Here is a 22,699-nt window from a genome sequence, read left to right on the forward strand (position 1 = left end):
GAGAGACGCTCTCTTTCCAGCCCTTGCGGGGCTCTATGGTCACTGTGTGCAGCAGCCCGTAGGCCAGGGCTTCTGGCTGCTGCTGCTGCAGCTGGGGATCCATGCTGCATGCACAGGGTCTGCAACTAGTTGTCGTTTCTGTGTATCTTGCGCTGTTTAGTGAAAGTGTGTCTGGGAGGGGCCCTTTAAGGGAGCGACTTGCTGTTGAGTCCGCCCTGTGACCCTGTCTGCAGCTGTGCCTGGCACCCTTATTTCGATGTGTGCTACTTTGGCGTGTAGACGTTCCCTCGCAGGGCCTATTTCGATGTGGTGCTGCGCAACGTCGATGTTGTACATCGACATTGTCAGCCCTGGAGCACGTGTAGACGTTATTCATCGAAATAGCCTATTTCGATGTCGCCACATCGAAATAGGCTACTTCAATGTAGGGTTCACATGTAGACGTAGCCCTTATGAATAATTGCAGCTATTAACCCCCAATACATCCACATCCAACACAGTGCAATAAAACATAACCAGCAAGTAAAAATCAACATTATCTTCAACAAAGTGACCATCGCTTCAGTTAGAAAATTGTAACTTTATGGTAACCATGTGGAATGCAAAGATCAATATTATATGTGATGGTGAGGGGAGAATGCATGTGTAGTTTGGCACACTCTGGTCAGGCAACATCCATAACCTAGGATGATTTTAGTTAGCCGGACAACCACGTATCATGGGGGTGGTCATTTTTTCTGTGGTCCCATAAAATATGTTTCCAGGCACCAGTCCTGGCTCGGTGTTCTGGGCTGTTGTTTAGCTGTACTTCATCCCGAATGTGTTTTTAAGAGCCCAGTAAGCAGTGGAAGTGTTGGTAATGCTGCTAGACAATGTTGACCTCCCATAGTCTGGCAAATTCTCTGATTTGGTACCAGTCAGGTCCTGAGAATACCAGACTAGAGAGGCTCCACCTATATGAGAGGGTGATAGATGATGATGATGATGATGACGATAGAATGCAAAGAAGACCAATTCATATTCGTGATTTGGAAAAGCTGAGTGAGAATAATTTAATGGTGGCTTCATGACGATCCTAATCAGTTCCTTTTTTGTAAGTTTAAAAAAAAAAAAAGGGTACCGGTGCTCAGTACGGATACCAAAAAAGCACTGGTCTTAATGATTATATTTGTTGTATGGTGGTTCAAATGCACATACCTGTTTTTAATTAAAGAGGTTTTCTGGTCTGAGGTGGGACATAAAAATAAACAGTGAGGGTTTTTTTGTGTTGGTACTTGTCCTGCACCTTGGTGCTGCCAGCTATGGGACTGGCTGAGGATAAGGGGCAGGGAGCCAGCTGAGTACCGGAACCTTTCTCTCCACCTCCCCGCCTTCCAAAAAAGGCACTGAAAATACAAATGTAATAATTGTATAAGTATAACTGATTTTTCTTCCTTATTTTCTTTTATTAAAAAAACTCCTGCCTTTTTCATAGAATGAAGATTTTGAATGTATCATACATATTGCAACACTAATTCTTATTCCAACTCTGTCTTCTGCTCCCGAGGAACAGATTGAACGTGATTAAAAAGTGTGGAGGTTGGGGGTGTGTGTGGAATTACTCAAAATAGTAGTAGCTTTATCTAAATGTGTTTGAATGTTGGAACACTTACATCTTTAGTGGAATTAGTGAGGTGGAAACTAAGAAATAGTGTCTTCCAAAAAAATTCTAGTGCTATTCAAATACTAAAAAGCTAGTGGGGGGAAGTGCTTTTAGAGTCTATTGCTGTTCTGTTTCCGTGTTGGTTAGCATCTCAGCTGCTGTACGCAGGATTAAAATGGAGGCCAGTGGTTTATATTGTGTTTGTGTCCATTGCCAGTAAGAATAGAAAGCATTCTTTATCTTTCATTATGTAATTCTGATCCACAGTTCTGACTCTTGTGTAGTGGGTTCTGTTTCTACTGTACAGGTGTTTTATAGGAGGATAAATACTGTAGTAAACACTATATGTGAGGTTGAAAATAGATGTATGCGCTGCAACCATACCTTTTAAAGAGAGGTTCAGTAACTTTAGAAATTCCAAACGTTATTTTAGACTTAAGGGGAGAGAGAGAGGGAAAGGGAGAGGGAGAGAGAGTGTAGGAGGAATAAATTAGAATGTTACAGGATAAAGATGGAAATGAAGTCTGAAAGGATGGCAAAAATAGCTGCATTTAGGGGAAAGCTTTTTCCTAGCTGTACCTGCACCAGAATAACACTAAAATTTAATTTTAATATTTTAATCATTTGAGCCTGGCTGTATCCTTGAGTGCACCCTGTTTAGTTAGGAGAGAATAGATGCGTGCACTTCATTCCCATTAAATAAATCGGTAGCTCTGCAAGCATTAGGATGGTATTGTACCCCTTACACTGTGTGACTTTGACTGAACGAGACAAGACAACTTGCGATTCTAACGTCAGCATGCTGCAGGTAGGACCCGTAGAAATCACTACTCTTTTTTATTAGTAGTAGTAGGAGGAGAGTGTGTGGAGAATTGGAGGCCAGGGGAGATCAGAATTGTTGCTTCTTTGGAGTGTCTGATTCCACAGGATTGTGGACCATTGTTAGTGTAACTCCGGAGGACATAACTAGCCATATTGCTAGGTTGGCTAAATTTACTATTCCCTAAGGATGAGCCCACCTGGATATCACTGTTCCCTGTATCCCTGCAAGGGAGTAAAGAAATGTAAAGTTCCTCCCCCATCTCATACAGGTTACATGGACTATGGGTTTCAACACGTGGGGAAGTAGGCTCTGTAAAGCCACTGCTGCTGCTTTCACACAGGTTCTTTGAGTCTGGAGGAGCCCGGTTGGTGCTGAATATAATGCTGGGGAAATGACCTCCACCCAGAGCAAGAGAAATTGGACACCAGATTGTGACTCTGAATTAGTGTTCTTCCCAAGCTGCTCAAGTGGCATCTCATCTGTGGGTTGCCCGTTGTTTGTCTACTGTTTAACTAGTGCTGTACATTTGAACCCAGATTCTAGAAATGAGAGCTCCTGTCTGTAAAATACATAAATAACACTGTATTTCAAGTTGTTCTTAAATCTGGTGTCTCCATAATACGAAAGGCGCAAAAAGGGTCTATTTGGAAAAAAGATCAGGAGTATATTAGCTGTCTCTTGCTGCTGTTTTGTGATCGACTATTTATTTTAATATTCCTGAATATAGCACCAGTTGGAAAAGCTTTACTTTCTTAGGTGGACCCATACTGTTAAGAAAGAGAGACCAATTTCATTGGTGATTTCTCCACTTACTATATATTTCCACATTTGTCCTATTTTTTCCAGGCATTTCAATGGTTTAGCATTGAGGGACTTCAGTTTATTTCTAATATTTTATCTTGAGGAGGCTGAGATAAAATGGTGATCATGATGCTCTTTTGTTCTCATTGAAGTTACTCAGCTCTAACCTTTTAATTAACATAATGCGGGGAACACATTGTAGTTGTGATAAACTACTTTGGGAAATTATGCAAATATCGCATTGATCTCCAATTCATTTTCTAATGTCTTTTTATTTAATCCATCACTTAAGCAGTTTAGAATGTTAAACCCTAAGTAGTGCTTTACGGGGTGGAGAGAAACGAAGATGATTTTTCACAATTTTGCAGTGCTGAGAGATCATTATTACTAGGGAGCCTGTAGTTTGAAAGTTGAGAACAGTACTGCTGCCAATGCATAATTCTTTGTTCTTCCTTGAGTGTCCCCGTGGGTGCTCCACGATAGGTGTCGGGCTTGCCCCAGCGCCGCAGGTCGGATCTTTCCAGCAGTTTCTGCCGGACTGCGCATGCGCCAGCGTGCGCCGCTCCCTTGCGTGTTCCCGGCCACGTGCGCGATCCGGTCCCCGCCAGTTCCTCTTTAATTGCCATCAGCTGCAGACAGAATCCGCTCAGGCTACGGCCAGAGTTAGCGTATTTAATGTTTTTAAAGTGTTTAGAGTTTCTTTTTCAGTCTTTTAGCTTAAGTTAGCTTGTTATTGTTTTCAAAAAAAAAAAAAAAAAAAGAAAAAGTTTTACAGCCTTAGTAGCAAGTGGAGCCGCGGAGGCCCGGGGACGTAAAGCCATTAGGCCTCCTGCCGTGGCAGGCTGAGTCCGAGAGGGGAGCAGGCACAGAGAAGGTGCTAAGTACCCTATTAACAACTCAAAGACTCACCACAATGTCCTCTTCAGGATTCAAAAAGTGAGAGTCATGTCGAGAAGCGATGCCGGCCTCCGATGGGCACAGTCAGTGCATTAGGTGCCTCGGGGAATCTCATGTCACCCAGAAATGCTCCTTCTGCGCAAAGCTCCCAGCCAGAGCAAGGAAGGACAGAGAGATGCGGCTGAAAATGCTGCTCTTTGACAAGGCCCTCCAGCCAGACGCGCTGGAGCGGCCTCAGGAGGAGGGACCCGCAGGGGCCCATAAAAGGAAAGCTGCTTCCCTAACCCCATCAGCGCAAAAACGGAGGAAGCTTTCACCAACCCGATCCCTGCTGGCAGCCACAGCGAGCGGAACGGGTGGAGCGCATAGCCTCCAGCCGCAGTCACAGCTGAGCGGCGGCGGCACGGAGACGCACGTGGCAGAGGCTGAGCCTCCGATAATCAAACAGCCGCCCCGCACCGTGGGCAGGGCGGCAGCCAGGCAAGCGCCGGAACTGGCGGCACCGCAGCTAGCGGCACCGACCCCCGGGGAACCGGCGGTGCAGAGCTCGCAGGCATGTGGCCTGCAGGCACCGGGGGAGACCACCCGTGTGGCACCACAGCGGAGCGTGCCGAGCGCGGCGCAGACAGCGGGGCCGAGATCTCTGATGCGGAAAGGGGCGGAGCCAGCCCCACAGGGGAGGGGAAAGGCAGCACAGAAAACCCGGCACCTCAGCCCTTCTCCAGACAGGGCCGCAGGGCTACTCGCTCTAAGCCCTCCACTTACGCTGCGGACTCCAACGAGGCGGCAGGGGTCACCTCCAGTATGCGCTGAGCCCCCATCCCCGTTCCTACAGCCAGCATCACCATGGCTCGGACCACCATCGCCCTTCCTGGGCTTTGAACCCCTGGAGTACTGCCACAAATCAGTCTCTCCATTATCTCAATCACCCAGACGATCTCGCTCCCCCAGACGCAGGGGGTATGCGCCTCCAGAGTGGTCCAGGTCTCCATCTCTGGAACAGTGCCCGTGTTGCCATGGTCGCCCCTATCACATGGGGCATAGACACCATAGACATACTCCCAGGGACAGATCCCCCCCAGATGGTTCAATATCCCCGAGGGCAATCGCGGACGGGGATGGAAACACAGATATCTCAGGGGGAGTTGATTCTGGAACCCCGAGATTTTCCCTCGCAAGTATCTAGCGAGAGGATGTATCACCGTCAACAGGACCCAGAGGGGTCCAGAGTGGCTTACCCTAGCGGTTCCTCGCTATCTTCCCCTGACGAGGCCACGGCCCCAGGGGACGTCCATCCTCCGGACGATCTCAAACAGTTCCAAGAGCTGTTTAAAAGGGTGGCCTTCACGCAAGGCATCCAAACAGCAGAGGTGCAGGAGAAACACCATAAGCTCCTTAAACACCTGAGACCTCCGGCCTCTTCCAAAATAGCTATTCTGCTTGATGAAGCAATCATGGAGTCCACCACCACAATATGGCAGACCCCTGTGTCCACTCCGCCTATAAACAAGAGAGCGGATAAGAAGTATTTCGTCCCGGCGAAGGGCATGGAGTTCCTGTTCAGCCACCTGCAACCAAATTCTCTGGTGGTGGAATCGTCTCAACAGAGGTCGAAAACTTCTCAGTACAAGACAGGGGGAATGGACAAAGATGCCAAGAAACTAGAGTTGTTCGGCAGAAAGGTCTACTCCTCCTCTACCCTACTGTTGAGAATGGCGAATTACGCAGCGCATCTAGCGAACCATAATTTCGACAGCTACTCCAGGCTGACTTCCCTCATGGGCTCGCTTCCAGAGGACAAGAAGCCGGTGCTCAAGGCCATTGTGCAGGAAGGCTACGCAGCCTCGAGGACAGGAGTTCAGATTGCCCTAGACGTAGCGGATACGGCAGCACGCTCAACAGCTACGGCAGTGGTCATGCGCAGGGAGTCCTGGCTCCAGACATCGGGTATCCCGAGGGATCTGCAGGCAAAGATCGTTGGTCTCCCCTTTGACATGCAGAAGCTGTTTGCTGAATCAACCGACTCGGTCCTTCATTCCAGTAAAGACTCAAGAGCTACTCTCAGGACCTTGGGGATTTACACCCCTCCATACAGAATTACGACCAGTGGCAAAAGATCACCACAGACAAATGGGTACTGGAGATCATAGCCACGGGTTACGCGATTCCCTTCCAGTCGCTCCCACCGCCACGACCTCCACCCAGACCCCACCTAAAGGACGCTTCCCACGAAGCGAGACTCAAGCAGGAGGTAGACCATCTTATGCTTATAGGGGCAGTGGAAAGAGTGCCGGAGCAACTCCGAGGGAAAGGGTTCTACTCAAGATACTTCCTCACAGAGAAAAAGACAGGAGGCTGGAGGCCATCCTAGATCTTCGAGGCCTCAACCGGTACTTGCGCAAGCAACGCTTTCAGATGATCGCAGTCGCCTCTCTACTTACGGCACTGGACGATGGAGATTGGTTCGCAGCCCTCGACTTACAAGACGTGTATTTCCACATAACTATTCACCCGGCTCACAGGCGTTTTCTCCGGTTTATGGTAGGCAAAGAACATTTTCAGTACAAGGTTCTGCTGTTCAGCCTCTCCTCGGCCCCCAGAGTCTTCACCAAGACCTTGGCAGTGGTGTCAGCCTACCTGCACAGACAGGGGGTTTTTATATTCCCATATCTGGGAAAAAAAAAAAAAAAAAAAAAAAAAAGACTGCCTACTGAAAGGGGCCACGAAGGAGGAGGTACTTCGCATGATATCCGTCACAGCAGACGCGTTCTCTTCGCTGGGCCTGGTCATCAATCTGGCAAATTCAAAGACAGACCCCGCACAGGACATAGAGTTCATAGGGGCACGTATAAATTCCATCACAGCAAGGGTTTATCTACCAGATGCCTGCTTTCGTGCCATTGGTTCCCTCGTGCAAGTCATCACCTTCAGCCCTACGGTGCCGGTTCTGACATGCTTACAGCTGCTGGGCCACATGGCAGCAGCAAAGTTTGTGGTTCAGAACTCCCGATTGCATATGCGCAGCATGCAGCACTGGCTGGCGAGCGTCTACAAACCGGCAGCACACACCGTCGACAGGGTGGTGTCGCCCACGACAGAGGTGCGCAGATTCCTGCAATGGTGGGTGAACCCCAAGAACATGCTAACAGGGGTGCCCTTTCACCAACACAAATATCTGTTTTTCTCACTACCGATGCCTCCCACATAGGGAGGGGAGCACACATGGGCGAAAAGGTGACGCAAGGACTGTGGTCCTCCACGGAACAGTCACTGCACATAAATATACTGGAGCTCAGAGCAGTGTTCAACGCCTGCAAACACTTTCGAGACCAAATACAAGGCAAAGTAGTCAGGATCAGTACAGACAATACCTCCACCACGTTTTATATAAATCGGCAAGGAGGAGCTCGGTCCCGTGCCTTATGTGCGGAAGCAGTCCGATTGTGGAACTGTCGCATCGCCAACAATATAACCTTGAAAGCCTCGTATTTACCAGGTGCTCACAATGTGAAGGCAGACCAGCTAAGCAGGCGCTTCGCACTCACACACGAGTGGCAGATCTGTTCCGATCTGCTACGACCGATTTTTCACGCATGGGGTTTTCCCCAGATAGACCTGTTTGCCACTCAGCACAACAAGAAGTGCCCACAATACTGCTCCAGGGCAGGACTGGGATGGGGGTCCCTGGGGGACGCATTCGCGATCTCGTGGAGGGGGCCCCCTGCTCTACGCATTTCCTCCCACAGTGCTTATCCACAAAGTCTTGCAGAAAGCCAGGAGAGAGAGAGCCCGAATGATCCTAGTAGTCCCAACGTGGGATCGACAGCAATGGTTCCCCTTACTCCTGCGCATGTCGGACCGTCCACCGATGCCCCTCCCGGTGGCGCCGGACCTGCTCACGCAAGCCCAGGGGTCCATAGTGCATCCACACCCTCAAGGCCTGTGACTGCAAGCATGGTTAATCCATGGCTCAGCTCCCTAGAGAGCACGTGTACGGAGGGAGTGTAACAAGTCCTAGAAAGTAGCAGGAGGACTTCCACCAGGAAGACCTATAAGCAAAAATGGACTCGATTCACTGCATGGTGTTCTACCAAGCAATTAGCCCCCCTTGCTGCGCCTATACCTGTAATACTAGAGTATTTACTGGACCTCAAGAGAGGCGGACTCTCCCTGTCCTCGTTGAAGGTCCACCTTGCCACTATATCGGCTTTCAGACATGAAGAGGAAGGGCACACGGTGTTTGCCCATCCCACGGTTACCAGGTTCCTCAAAGGGCTGGTAAACCTATACCCCCCTCAGAAACCGCTTCTACCTTTGTGGAGCTTGGATCTGGTGCTTAATGCACTAACGGGACCACCCTTTGAACCCTTAGCCACGGTTTCCCTCCGTCTCCTTACGATAAAGACGACCTTCCTTCTTGCAATCATGTCAGCTCGCAGGGTGAGCGAGCTTGCGGCAGTTATGGCAACGCCACCCTGCACAGTATTTTCCAAGGAGGCGGTAACCTTACGGCTGCATCCAGCCTTTGTTCCCAAAGTTTCTTCAGAGTTTCATATTAACAAACCTATAGTTTTACCCTCGTTTTATCCAAAGCCTCATAACTCCAACAAAGAGGCGCGCCTACACCTCCTGGACGTGAGGAGGGCGCTGGCTTTCTATATAGACAGGACTAAGTCCTTCCGGAAAACGGATAGACTCCTAGTCTCTCTCGCTCCCAGATCAAAAGGAGAAGGTCTTTCTTCGCAGAGAATCTCGAAGCACATCGTATCCTGCATAAAAATGTGCTACGAACTTAGACTCCTTTACTGGCCCTGCCTAGGGCTCACTCCACTAGGGCGGTGGCGGCATCAACAGCCTTTTTCAAGGGCATTGCGCTAAAAGACATTTGCAGAGTGGCGACCTGGTCATCCTATGACACCTTCGCCAAGCATTATGCCCTTCACAAGGTATTCCAAGAGGATACCCGTCTCTCAACAGCGGTCCTCTCGGGGACAAGCTGCACATAAACCGATTACCCACCTCCTTACTTAGGTTACTGCTGGGTAGTCACCTATCGTGGAGCACCCATGGGGACACTCGAGGAAGAAAGAGAAGTTACTCACCGTAGTAACGATGGTTCTTCGAGGTGTGTCCCCGTGGGTGCTCCACCCCCCGCCCATCCTCCCCGCTTTGGATCTCTGTTTAGTATTTTTCAGGAGCATCCAAGGCGGTTGGTCAAGGAACTGGCGGGGACCGGATTGCGCACGTGGCCAGGAGCGTGCAAGGGAGCGGCGCGCGCCAGCGCGTGCGCGGTCCGGCAGAAACTGCTGGAAAGATCCGACCTGCGGCGCCGGGGCGAGCCCGACACCTATCGTGGAGCACCCACGGGGACACACCTCGAAGAACCATCGTTACTTCGGTGAGTAACTTCTCTTTCCATGTTGCAAATTTGTGAAGTTACGTTGTTTGCGCTTTGCTTGTCAGTACCTTTCTGCCACTGAGAATAGCTGTAAAGATGCAGGGAAGTGCTGTTTGTTTGAGATGGTTGATTCCACTCCGAGGCCTAGTGGAGTATTGTGTCTAGTTCTGGGCACCACGTTTCAATAAAGATGTGGAGAAATTGGAGAAGGTCCATAGAAGAGCAACAAGAACGATTTAAAGGTCAAGAGAACACGAGCTGTGAGGGAAGACTGAAAGAACTGGGCTTTTTTAGAGAAGAGAAGACTGAGAGGAGACATGATAGCAGTTTCAAGAAGTCAGGAGAAAAATTGTTCTCCTTGGCCTCTGAGGATAAGACAAGAAGCAATGGGCTTAAATTCCCCTAAGGGAGGTTTAGGTTGGACATTAGGAGAAACTTCCTGTCAGTGTGGTTGAACACTGGAATAAACTGCATGGGGAGGTTGTGGCATTTCCATCACTGGAGATACTGAAGAGCAGGTTGGTTAGACATCTATCAGGGATGGTCTAGACAGTGCTTGGTCCTGCTGTGAAGGCAGGGGACAGGACTTGATGCCTCTCAAGTTCCCTTCCAGTTCCAGTGTTCTATGGTTGTGTGATTCCGGCTAGATGCCATTTGGAAGGAGAAGTGATGAAGCGATAGAGTGCTGTGGCCGGTTTCAGGTGGACATACTGATGCTTCTTCAGTGAACCAATCAAGTAACTATAGAAAGCTGTATCAGAAGCGACTAGCGGCTGCTGCATACCACTTCCAGCGATGACATAGTGGGTCAATTTGATGTAGCTGATCTCCATGGTGACACTTTGTTTTTTGCCTCATATCTTATTGGTTGGTGCACAGGTTTTCAACCAGTGTTAGTACTTTTCTGCTTGAGAGTAAAAGTTACTTATCTTCCTTTGTTTACTTGGTAAATGAAGTGGTCTTAGCACAACATGTAAACAAGAATTATGTATGTACAAGATTTAACAAGAAGTTGATTTTTGTTTTGATTTACTTTGCAAATATTTTATTTTGAACCTATAAACATCCTAAATACAAGTGCTATCCTAGACTGGACCTGCAATGGTTTAAAAAAAAAAAAAAAAAAGTAAAGCTTCATTTTCCTGAGCAGCAGCATAAAGTTAATCTCGTTCTTATTCTCAGAAGTGGGCTGAATGTAACGATGCAGCAGTCCAGGCAATGGATATGTATATGCTGCATCGAACACCTGCACCTGGCCTGTGTCACCTGACTTGGGCTAGAGGGGCTCAGGCTATGGACCTGTTTAATTCCTGTGGAAATGTTCAAGGGTGGGCTGGAGCATGGGCAAGTGAGAGGAGTTCGAAGTCTGGACCCCACCAAATGTCAACACTGCAACTAAACAGCCCCATAGCTGAAGCCTCATGAACACAAGTCATCTGATACTGGCCAATCCCAGTGTAGCCATACCAAATGTGTGCAGGTAAGGAGTTGGAACAAAGAGCTGCATAACACTGGTATGGGGTACTAAAGCTATTTCCTTTTATGTAATGTTTTCATTCCAATCCCATTTCTTCTAGGGTGTGTTTGGTATACCTAGAGCAGAGCTGGTATTCAGATATGGTAGTGTTCTATCTCGCATATCTTACAGCTCCTATATTCCTCTGGAAGAGCAAAAAGTCTGAATTAATATTTCACTGCAATGGGAAACTTAGTTTGCAATGGAAACAAAAAAGCAGTCAAGTAGCACTTAAAAGACTAATAAAATAATTTTAGGTGAGCTTTCGTGGGACAGACCTACTTCTTCAGACGATAGCCATACCAGATAGGCGTGCAAGGTTAATACACTTTGTCATCACAAACACCAACAGTTACCATTACTAGTAGAACAAATATAACACTAGTACACAGTGGGCACTTATTGTGGGAAATAACTTCTGTTTTGTGTGAGAAGAAACATGCCTGTTCCAAATGAAAACAAGTGTTCAAAATCGGGTTATAGAATTCATAAATCACTGAGATAATCCACCCACAGGAAACAATTTCATATACATCCAAAACTAACCCTGCATTGAAGCCAAGGGAAAAACAACACAGTGAAATTTAGGGTTCTTAAATCTCTGTGATAATCCACATCAGGTATTAAAGGAGGTGTAGGCTGTGTGAGATTAAAGAATCCAGAAGAAATTGTGTGTGTTGGGGGCCGGGGGCAGTTTTTAAATGAAATTTACTAGTACACAAAACAGTTTGGTGGCAAAACTGAGCTTAATTCAAACTGGTCTTCAGAAATAAAGTATATAATCTAAAACAAGTCAATCGAAGTCATCACTGTTTGTATTCAGAATGTATAATGCAATGGAATGAAAAAGCCCTTCTTCCGTTCTCAGAGATGCATGAAGTATTGAACAAGCAGGTGGATCTGTAAAATACATGAGTGACTTCAAACAGGTGCAGCTCAACTGAGTATATAGTATAGAAATTCTGGCTCCTGTGCCACTGTCAGTACACAAACACAACAGTGGATAATAGCAGTCAGAAGAAAGATTTATAGAAAATATGAAGTCAATCAGTTTTTGTTCCAATGTGGTAGTCTTTATTTGATCCAAAAAACAAGTCCATCGGGGCGGGGGGGAGCTGTAAAATACTGGGATTGCTGCTTTTTGATATCTTAGCCTACCTGAAGGACCTAGGTGCTATTTTTCATAATTCTCAATCCTCCCTTTCGAAGATTGAGTAGCTTTAGTCTCAGACACATTCTGGATATTTTATTTCCTTGCAAGATGTTGATAGTGCTCTGCATTATAGTCTCGTACCTACTATTTGCTGAATGCACCCATGAAATATGCCTGTTTAGATTCCTGTGTACACTTCACATGTGGAAGAGTTCTTTCCTTCTTAAACTGCTTCCGTGTCACCTTTATGCTTCCCATGTGTCACTGTAGTGTTACTGCAGCACATAGTCCAAGGGTCTGCTCCTAAAAAGTGATGAGCATTTCCACCGAGCTGCTATGGGCCTTCAGTTTCTATTGTCCTTCAATGAGGAGGAACACTCAGCACCTCTTCAAGATGGAATTAGCCACTGCATTCAGTGAGACTTTCCATTGACTTCAATGGGCTTTGGATTTGACTCAAGGCACATAGCGTGACTGGGACTTCATTTTCTGTAAGTTATTACTCCGAACCTGGGCTATTGTCCATGTCTTCTGAAAGAATAAATGTTAGACTAAATATGCTCAAAGTGGTTTGAATGCCTTAAAAATGATTAATTCTGCAGACCTACTGTGAAAGTATCAATGTTCAGATCACTGAACTATATTTAGCTATGTGTATTCAGTACATATTAGTGACTGAGCTAAAGTAGCTAATTTTAGAAATTTGTTGTGTGTAATTCTCTTCTGTAAAACAACACAAACATCTGTAAGTTCACAAAATAACACAACAGTGGGGAGAGGAATGGCTACTAAAAATCAGAGTTAACCACCTCTACGCTCATCCCTCGTTAAACGAGTACTTTACTAATGAGTACTCGCTTAAACAACGGACATGTTTACTTTACAAGTGAACTCCCTCGCTAATATGAGGCTAATCCCCTCCCCTGGCTCCAACCTGCCCTAATCTGACCTCCCCACCAGCTGTGCTGCCCCAATCCGCAGAAGCCTGACACACACCCACTCACCCCCACTGGCCCCACAGCAGTCTGACCCACGCCCCTCCGTGGCAGCCTGAATCTTCCCCCCTCCCCACTCCCCGTAGCTCTGCCAGTCCCGTGGCAGCCTGACCCACGCCCGCCCTCCCCACCCCATGGCAGCACAACCCCCGCCTCCCTCCACTGGCCCTGTGGCAGCCCAACCCTCACCCCACCCTTCGCTGGCCCCACGGCACCCCGATCCCCCGCCAGCCCTGCAGACTGGCCTTGCAGCAGCCTGACCATCGCCTCCCCTCCCCGCCAGCCCCGATGGACCTAACCCATCTGCCTGACAACCCCCTGCTCCGCTGGACCAGACACCCAACCTTCACCAGCCTGACCCCCTCCAACCGTCCCACGGACTCGACCGGCCACCAGGTTTTAACCCTCCCTCCCACTCATGGCCCCAAACTGTCCCCGGCCTTTAACCCTCTCCAACCCCCCAACACAAGGTTCACTTACCTTTCAAAAGCAGCGCCTCCTGCAGCCACTCCTTCACCCAGCTCTAGGAACCAATCAGAGACTTTTTATGTATATTTTAATGGGAATTTAGTGTCCTCCTTATGAGTTTTTGCCTGTGAGCACAAAGCGGGGAACCAGTTGTTCTCGTAGAGCGAGGGATGAGTGTGCTCTTAAATATCCCATTCTGTCTCCTTAAATAAAACACCAGTGTCATAGTAAAATAATCTAACAGATTAACTGTTCTAAAAATGATCGTGTCTTAAATATAGTAAAGAATAATTAAGCGAACTCTCATATTGCTTCTCTGGTTTAAAACAGTGATACTCAGCCCACAACTTCTGTGCCACATACGGTGCTTCCAGCTATAGCCTATGGCTGTGAGTTCAGCGCTCCCTCCTGCCGCACTGTAAACAGCTGATTCGCGATGCTCCAGGAGGGAGGGACCCTCATTTTTTTCCCTACCTCCAGGAGTGCAGCAAACCGATTGGAAGAACTACCAGCACTAGGACCCTGGCTAAAAACTAATTTAAACTTCTTTGAACAATCACGTGCGTTCCTCTTGTGGAAGTTGGTACCCCCTTCTGTGGGCACAAACCTATACATGGTGAAAGCAATGAAAAAATATAGGAGCGAAGATGAGTCTGGACTCTTCAGAGAAGCGGGGGAGCATGATTGTTTCTTTGTGCTGAGTCATGGAGGTTAACGCATCTGCTTAATGTGCAACAATTCCATTGTCCAAGTCAAAAATTCTGACGGCCAGGCAGCTAAATAAACCCTATAGATAAGTTAGTTAAATTAGTTTTCATAGTACTGAGAATTTATTTGAAAAGTTTAGAGTATTTGGCTGTATGTACAGGTATACAATAAGAAGCATGTGTGCGCTCACTCATTTGGTGGCGTGGTTTGCAAGGCCTACGGCAATCACTTGGGTCTTTTGGTCAATGGTGGTGGCCAGCGGAGTACCACTGGTTTAAAGTATGACACTATGGTCCTTCAGCATGCTGGTACAGCAGGGCCTCAACAGTCTGGTTACCTTGCTGTAACACAACATGCATTGTTTTGCTGGCATTGACTCGTGTGGTCTATGCCAGCTTAGTTTTTTGAAGTCCGTTTTTTTTGTTAATTGTGACAAAGGCTTTGAATTACTTTTTTTCTTTCCTTTCTTTGATTAGTTTGCATGTTTGGAAAGTATCCGTCTTTCCCTAGGGACTCCCTGTGCAAGGCATTAGCTACTCCACTATGGTGCTAGCCAGCCTAAATAATATCTCAAAGCAGGTCTTGCTCAGGTAGCTACTTCCTTAGTGCAGTTTGGCTGTGTTTGCCATAAGCATCCATAATAATTGAGGGCGTTGTGAACCATCATAGGGCGTGGGTCACTGTCAGGTTTAAACTAGTGTAAATGGCAGATTGTCAGCAACTTGACATTTTAAACCATGATTTGAGGACTTGGGTAACTCAGCCAGAGGCTCTGTCTGTGTGTTAGTTACAGAAGTGAGTGGGTGAGGTTCTCTGGCCTGCAGTAAGCAGAAGGTCATCTGAGATAAGGGTGGGCAATAATTTTCACAGGGGCCATTCCAGGAATTGGATAAGTGGTCACAGGCTGCACTTTTCGCCTATAGTAATGGAGGGTGTGTGTGGTCTGGGGCAGAGTTTGGGTGCTGGGAGACACTCCAGACAGAGGATCAGGGTGCAGGAGCGGGTGTGGTTTCTGGTGAGAGTTTGGGAGCAGAAGGGGGAGCCATGTGCAGGTTCTAGCTGAGAGGTGCTTACTGTAGGTGGCTCCTAGCCAGAAACCCAGCGAGGCACTACGCACGCTGCCTGCCAGCCAGAGCCCCACATGCCGCTTAGTGTCTGTCTGCAGGGCGAGCGCGTGTCTGTGTGCCTCTTGGGAAGATAGGGCACCAGGCCTCAGCGCATTGCCGTCACCCACGAGCACCACTTTTGTAGCTCCCATTGGCCGGTTTCCAGACCATGGGAATTGTGAGGATGGTGCTGGGGGCGGGTCAGTGTGCAAATGTGTTTGCCCCTATTCACCAAAGAGGCATATGCACAGAGAGGCATGTTTTGTCCCAGGAGCCAGCTGCTATGAGTAGTATGTGGGGCCAAGGCAGGCAGGAGGGTCAACTCAGGCCTCGTCCAAATGTTTGGCATGCCGAATTCAGCCTGTGAGCTGTAACTTGCCAGCTCCTGAGCTACATGATCATAATGGTCCCATCTGGCCTTAAAGCCCGAGTCCTGATGCTGGTCGGTGTAATAGCTTCAGCACTGGTTTTCCTCTGGTGTATGCTACCAGGAAGCTTTGCATAGGTGTGCAGCACAAAATCTGTTCCGTGGGACTTGGGTTGCTTCTTGGATTAGCTCTACGAGTCTGTGCTGGCCATAAATTAGTAACATCATTATGGAAACTGACGAAAGTGAAACGATGTAGTTCTAATGCCAAGGTGTACTCGTTTCTTGTGCTTTTTGGTTTTAAATGTTCATATCTAAAGCTAAGTTATTAGGGTGCCCTTAATTCCTTTTCCACTACATTTTGTCAACTGGATAAACACCAATTTAATTTGCATGTGCATGTGTGGAGTGTTGTATTAGTGTTTATAACCAAGATTATTTTTAGGCGTTAACTATTAAAGTAAACGTATTCATAAATGTGAAATTGTTTGTGATTGAATATTAATTCTCTTTAATGGTTTCAGTATTATCAACTGCTTTGTTGCCCTTGAGATGCTCTTTCATGTTGCTGACTACCTTTGATTACTTCAAAGTAATCAATAAATGACTTCCAGCAGAAATTTTATCCCCTTGTAATTCAAATATCCTTTCAGGCATGTAGTATATGCAAGATTTAGATTTTAGACCTCTGAGAGAGAGCTGGTGACTGTATTTATAAGGCATTAATCACAGTCTTTTCAGAGGGCACAGTGTTAAGATAAGCATATCTAAGAATATCTACCACTGGTTTTTACAGTCGTGCCTGCTCGTTTGTTTTTTTTTAAATGCTTATTTAGTTTCTGGTGTGTTTGTCGTATATCAGCAGCCCAGCTGACATAACAACCAGGACAGGAGAAAAAAAATTGGAACAGAGATATGATGAAAACAGGCAAAAAGGGAGTAACTATTCAAAACGCCTGTATACTAGGGGTTTTAAGTGGTCACCTATTAAATGAGTGCTCTGGTGTTGGGTATATTTGAAGCAGAATTGTCTGTGTGTAAAGGAGGACAACATTCTCCCCAAAGGAGGGAGGTAGAGAAGGAAAAATCTTGGCCCAAGCTTGTGAAATGTTCTATTTTGCCGCTGCATGGAGCAGTAAGCGTACAGCGCCCTGCTTATCTTCACATATCATTCAGCAGCTCTTTCCATTTTCCTATGTCGCTTTGCAGACCGTTTCCATTCTGGAGCAGCGTCTGACACTGACTGAAGACAAACTGAAGGAGTGTCTTGAGAATCAGCAGAAGCTCATGCACAGTAAAGGGAATTGATTCTGTAAGAGGCTGACAAATCCGGAGCTGTTGGGAGGCTTGGGGGTTCGGCTTTGTGTTTCTCATCGTTCGTAACAGATGGAGTCGCTTATTTTATTGAAGTGTACAGCCAGTAGGATCTGTAAATACACATTTTTGTTACTATCAGAATAAAATGCTTATTTCATGAGACACGGCTAGCAATTTGTGGTCCCTTGTGTTATCTCCCTGTTGTGCAGGGGCAGGGGTAGCCCACTGGGGCCATAAGCAGGAATGTGTTTTGCCTCCACCATCCATAACAGAAGAGGGAATTGGGGCCCTACAAAATTACTTAAGGCTAGCCCACGCTAGAATTGCTACAGCAGCGAAGCTGTACCAATGCAGTGTAGCTAGTGTAGACGCTCTCTGCCAATGGGAGACTCTCCCATCAGCAGAATTACTCCACCTCCCAGAGCAGCAGTACCTACATCAGCACTTAGGTCAATGTAACTAACTTCTTTCAGGGGGTGGCTTCTTCAAACGCTCGAGTGACATAACTTATAGTGAACTAAGTGCTGGCACGTACAAGCCCCAAATACCTGGAGCAAGTACTGTATGTAGAGTGTAGAGCCGAACTTCTCAGAGCTGCTGCTGCATTAAGGTAATTAAGGTGAGCATTGGGTGGCATGTGCAGCATCCTGAAGGTGCTGTACCGGATTTGCTGATCTGTTGTTGGAAGGGGTGTTGCTTGCCGGCAATGAACGCCCACATAGTAGACGCGCACGACTGTTCTAAAACAGTAGCAAGCATCAACTGGAGAACATGACTCATGCTTCTAGAAGGTTCTGTGTCATCCAAGTCCCAGATGGCTGCTGGGGAATTTGATGAAGAGCACTTCAAAATTTGAATGAACGTCCTTTTGCACCAAGAATAATTTAGCGTCTGGGATCTACTCAGCTCTTACACAGCGTTCCAACTGTGAAAATAGCAGGGCCTCAGGGCAGGATGAGAAGCACCAGCTAGGAAGAGTCAATATGGTCCCAAGGTACATTCTCCTTCGTACATTTTGATTGCTTTTTCTAAAGGAGTTTTTGGAGGAGGATAAATAGCAGCCCTGTTAGTGAAAGCAAAAGGCGCTGGGCTCTTTCTGAGGCTACGGCTACACAGCAGCATTGTTTTAAAATAAGCTATTCCAGAAGGGATATTCCAGGATAGCTTATTTCGAAATAACGCTGGTGTGCGCAAAAATGCATTTCGAAGTCGCCGTCAGGGATTTCAAAATAGGCTCTATTTGTGAGTAGACACTCTATGTTGAAGTAGAGCCATTGGATACATTACGGCTTATTTCAAAATAGACTCTGTTCCCTATCTACACAGCCCCTATTTGAAATAGGTGTTTCAAAATTGGCACCGTTCCTCATGGACCGAGGCTTTTCCTATTGTGAAATAACCCAACTGTGCTCTTGAAATTATTTTGAAATTTCTAGCATCTACACAACGCAACTGCTAAGTTATTTCAAAATAACATCCGTTGTTTCAAAATAACTTTGCTGTATAGACCTACCCTGAGTGTCCCAAACCAGTTATACCTTAATATTTTATAGCTGGAATGGCACTTCATCTCCTGTCAGTATTTCTCCCCATAGACTCTATTCTCAGGGCTCTAAGCTTGTAGCTGCAAAGGAGCCTTCACTTCTGCACCCCGCTTTGCTAACACTCCTCCCACTGTTCACCCATTGTTCAATGCTTTCTGTAGCTACAACTACCTGCCTCTCTCAAGAAATGAGCTGCGGCAGCCCTAGCTTTACCTCGTTGCTGAAACCCTCCTAGCTGTGGCATTTTGATGGCAGTTGCACGGACTCCTGGCCTCATTCCTCTCCCACCTACTTTCCCAACTCCTGCCATCTCCCGGCGTGCTCTGTGCAGTGCGGAAGTTTGCCGGAGGCCTGGCTGGCAAGTCCGTCTTCACCTGGAGCTATGTAGCCCTTTGCCTTGCATCTGGTTCTGCAGAAGGCTCTGTCTGCCTGAATGCTATTGTAAGTTGTTAAATCCAGCAGCACTGCCCATTTCCAGCAGGATAAAAACTCTTTTCCTTTTCTCCCTCAGCACCGTGACATATTTCACTCTTTTTGGTTTGCAAGCAGCCCGTAGCTTTGCTTTGTTTCCAAGCATCTTGGTTGCTGATTTTAAATCTCTTTCTGCATAACCACAGACTGGAGTGCTTGTTTTCTACTTTTCAAAACTGAGAAATCGTTATTTTCACTTTGGGTTGATTCCAGCAGATGAATCTGTGATGTCCCCCCCCCCTGCTTAACAACCACATTTTTATGCACTTTCGAGAAGCTTTCAGTGGCCTTCTGTTGTGAAACCATTACATCATTTTTATTGATGGAGAAGGGAAGATTTAAAAAAAAAAAATCTCCTTTCAAAGGAGGACTGTTCCGAAACTGATCTAATTTTACTGGCAGATATGATTAGAATGGAAAGTGGTTTCATGCAATGAGAACTGGTAATTGCATCTTATCAATTGAATCCAAATGTCTTGGAACGCTCTTTATTTCAGCTTAATTTCAATTTTCTCCAGTTTCTTGATGCTCATGTGCTTTTCCCCTAAAATTTTATAACATTTAGCTTTGTATTGATCTTAATAGTACAAGTATATTTTGTCTTGGAGACCTATGTATTTTGTATATTATGGAAACTAAATAAAAGCAATATGTGTTCAATATTATGTGTAGATCCTTTTCCTTTTCCTTTTTAAGGTGAACTACTTTCAGAAATGTCAGTGTACATTACTTCTATCATAACTGGATTAAAAAGATAATGATGGTATAGGCGTGCCTAATCTATATAATCTGAAGTTGCTTCATTCTGTTCAGCTTTGAGCCAAAAATGCTCTTGATCAATACATTTCAAACTATTCTCCTGAGCAGAGAGGTTGTATTCGGAAATACCTGACTGAGTTAAGAACAGAAACACCATGCATACTTGTCCTCTTAACTCCCTCTAAAGCTTTTTTGGCACACTTCACGTTACCAACACAGTTCTGGGTGTCTGATCTCAAAGACTGACAGAGTATCTTAACAGGATGTTAGAACAAAAACCCTCCCTGAGTGATTTACATCTACTTAGCATTTTCATGGCATTGAAAAGTCTGCAGTAACCGTTTTGCAAAACTATTATTTCAGCTCTTCCAGCCCTGTGATTCTGTGAAGCAATTCAGTAGGTGTGTGTTTCGGGGGGGAGGGGAACCACTCCCCTCTCCCTGCCGAAATACATAACTACAGCGTGAGAAAGGCTTATTTTGCTCTGGGTAACTTCTGAGAGGACAACCAAGGGTTAAGGATTTTGTTTTGGATCTCCAAGGCAAACCTGATGCCAAGTTCTTTAAAAAGTAGTTTAATTTGTTGCCATTATGTTTGCCAGACATATGACCTCACTAAACTTTTAGCAACAGCGCTTTGTGCCCAGATTGGTCCCTAGGGGAGCTACATATGCCTGAAGGCTGCAGCAAATGGATTTTTGGCTGGTCTGAGTATGGAGCATGTTAAACACAAGCATGATCTGTGAAAACGCAAGAATTTTCAAGTACTGCCCACTTTCCTTCCTGTCTAGGAACTGGAATTGGAGAGAGACCCCGGTTTAGCTCATAACCAGCTAGGTAAAAGCACAGAGCACTATGATGCTGATTGTTCTGGGTTAGAGGCTGGATACCTAGCTGAAATTACCGCTAGCCGCAGTATCATAGCCAGACATCAGTCAGCTAACTAAAAAATAAGATTAAACGCTGCTCGGTGGAGAACCTGTATTTGTCCTCACCAGCCTGTGTTCCAAATCACACAGTTTTTTGGTCTTTTTTTAAAAATTCCATCTGCATTAAAATTAACTGGCTTTTCAAAACATAGGCAACTCGAAGTAGCCACTTTGTGGTGCGAAGAAGGCAGAGGTGCAATTTTCCTCCTGGTTTTAGAAAAGATCCTCCAAGCCACATGCAGGATGAATTTTTCTTGTACCCTTGTCCCACACAGCACTGATTGGAAGTGAAAATCGTGGATGGCTCACATGAATCCAAGCATTGGTGGTGGGGTGGGACGGAACCCAACCAACATCTGTCTTGCAAGTGGCCAGCTTAGGGTGATGGATAGCAGGCTGGACTATGAGGCATGAGGTCTAGATTCTGTTCCCATCTCTGAAACAAAACAGCAGGGAGGAATCCCATTGTCTCTCTAACTCTGTTTCCTGGTCTCTAAAATGGGGGTAATGACGCTTAGCTTTTGTAATGTGCTTTGAGCTCTGTAGAAGTGCTAACAAGAGATCTAAATTTGACTCTCTTTTTTAATGGGGGGGAAGAACCCATAGTCTGGTTGAGTCAATTTTTAGCTTGCTTTGGTTCATCTTTCTACCTGCTGTAAATTAAGCCACCGTTGCATCGTTACCAATTTCACCTCTCTCCATTCACTTGCCCTTCGTGTGAACAAAGGGCTCGTTTAGGATTTTTCAGACTGGATTGCTTGGGAGACAGCGCTTACTCTGGATGTGTGCGCTCCATGATGGGGGGACCTTTCCCTACCAGCGCTCCAAACTACTTCATGCTCAGGTCACCCTTTATGACATAAACCTCCACCTCTCTGCTAGCCCAAGTGCATGCTGGTAACCCCGTGGATTCTTCATGGTCACAGAAACAACCAGGCTAGATCAACCTGGCACTTCGTGCTCAGAATCTTCTCACCCTGTTCCCCTTTGTAATTTCTACACCTTGAGGGCATTTTTCACACAACCTATAATTAATGGGCCAGATGGTTAATGCATCTTCAGTCCCAGATCATGGTGACTCTTACAGAATCTTAGAGCTGGAAGGAACTTCAGGAGGTCATCGAATCCAGCCCCTGACCCAAAACAGTATCCACCCTAAATAAATCATCCCAGCCAGAGTTTTGCCAATCTAGGACTTAAAAACCTCTAGGGATGGACATACCAGTGGTTCACCATCCTCCCAGAGAAATAGTTTTTCCTAACTCTTTCCACTCCTTGGTAGGGTGAAACGTGTTAGTGGGCCACCACATCAGTGTATCTTTCTGAAAATGGCCAATAAGCGGCAGGTCTAAATCGTTTTGCAAGCCGACAGCACGGAGCAGGAGCAGCAGCTTTTGGTAATTGTGCTGGTTTGCCTGCTGGAAGGGTTAACTTGCTAAGTTGCAGAAAAGCTGCCTGGATGAGGTTTAGCATTGCTTCACTTCCCTTTTACACTCCCTCGGAGAGTATTTTCTTAACAGCTGGCTGGGAGCTGTTCCATTCAGACTTGCCTCTGTGTGGGCCTATGAAAACATGTCGTCTCCTGCCCTCGGGAAAGTTTCCATTGTCACACTTACATACTCTTTACTGGAAAGATAAAAATGGGGCTTGGTGCACGTTCCTTCGATTTACCGTGGAGTGTGGCTTTCCTGAAGCTCTATTTTTATTTGATGGAGGGGGAAATTCCATCTCTGTGGTGAAACAAAAGCTTTGTGCACACCACACAGCTTTTTGCAGACACAGGTGTGTCACTAAAAGTCTGGCAGT

General features: G+C 46.4%; 1 protein-coding gene across 5 annotated transcripts in view; it reads left to right on the forward strand.

The window, feature by feature from the left end:
• Positions 1-19,841, forward strand: part of POC1A (POC1 centriolar protein A) — a 137,003-nt gene extending 117,162 nt beyond the window's left edge. For all 5 annotated transcript variants that reach the window (XM_075005711.1, XM_075005710.1, XM_075005709.1 and 2 more), the window contains one exon: positions 17,084-19,841. In XM_075005711.1, coding sequence (XP_074861812.1) covers positions 17,084-17,182 — 99 coding nt within the window. In that variant the 3' untranslated portion in view covers positions 17,183-19,841. The remainder of the gene's footprint in view (positions 1-17,083) is intronic.
• The last annotated feature ends 2,858 nt before the right edge of the window (positions 19,842-22,699 follow it).

This window comes from Carettochelys insculpta, chromosome 11, assembly GCF_033958435.1.
Source record: "Carettochelys insculpta isolate YL-2023 chromosome 11, ASM3395843v1, whole genome shotgun sequence".
Taxonomy (NCBI): Eukaryota; Metazoa; Chordata; order Testudines; family Carettochelyidae; genus Carettochelys; species Carettochelys insculpta.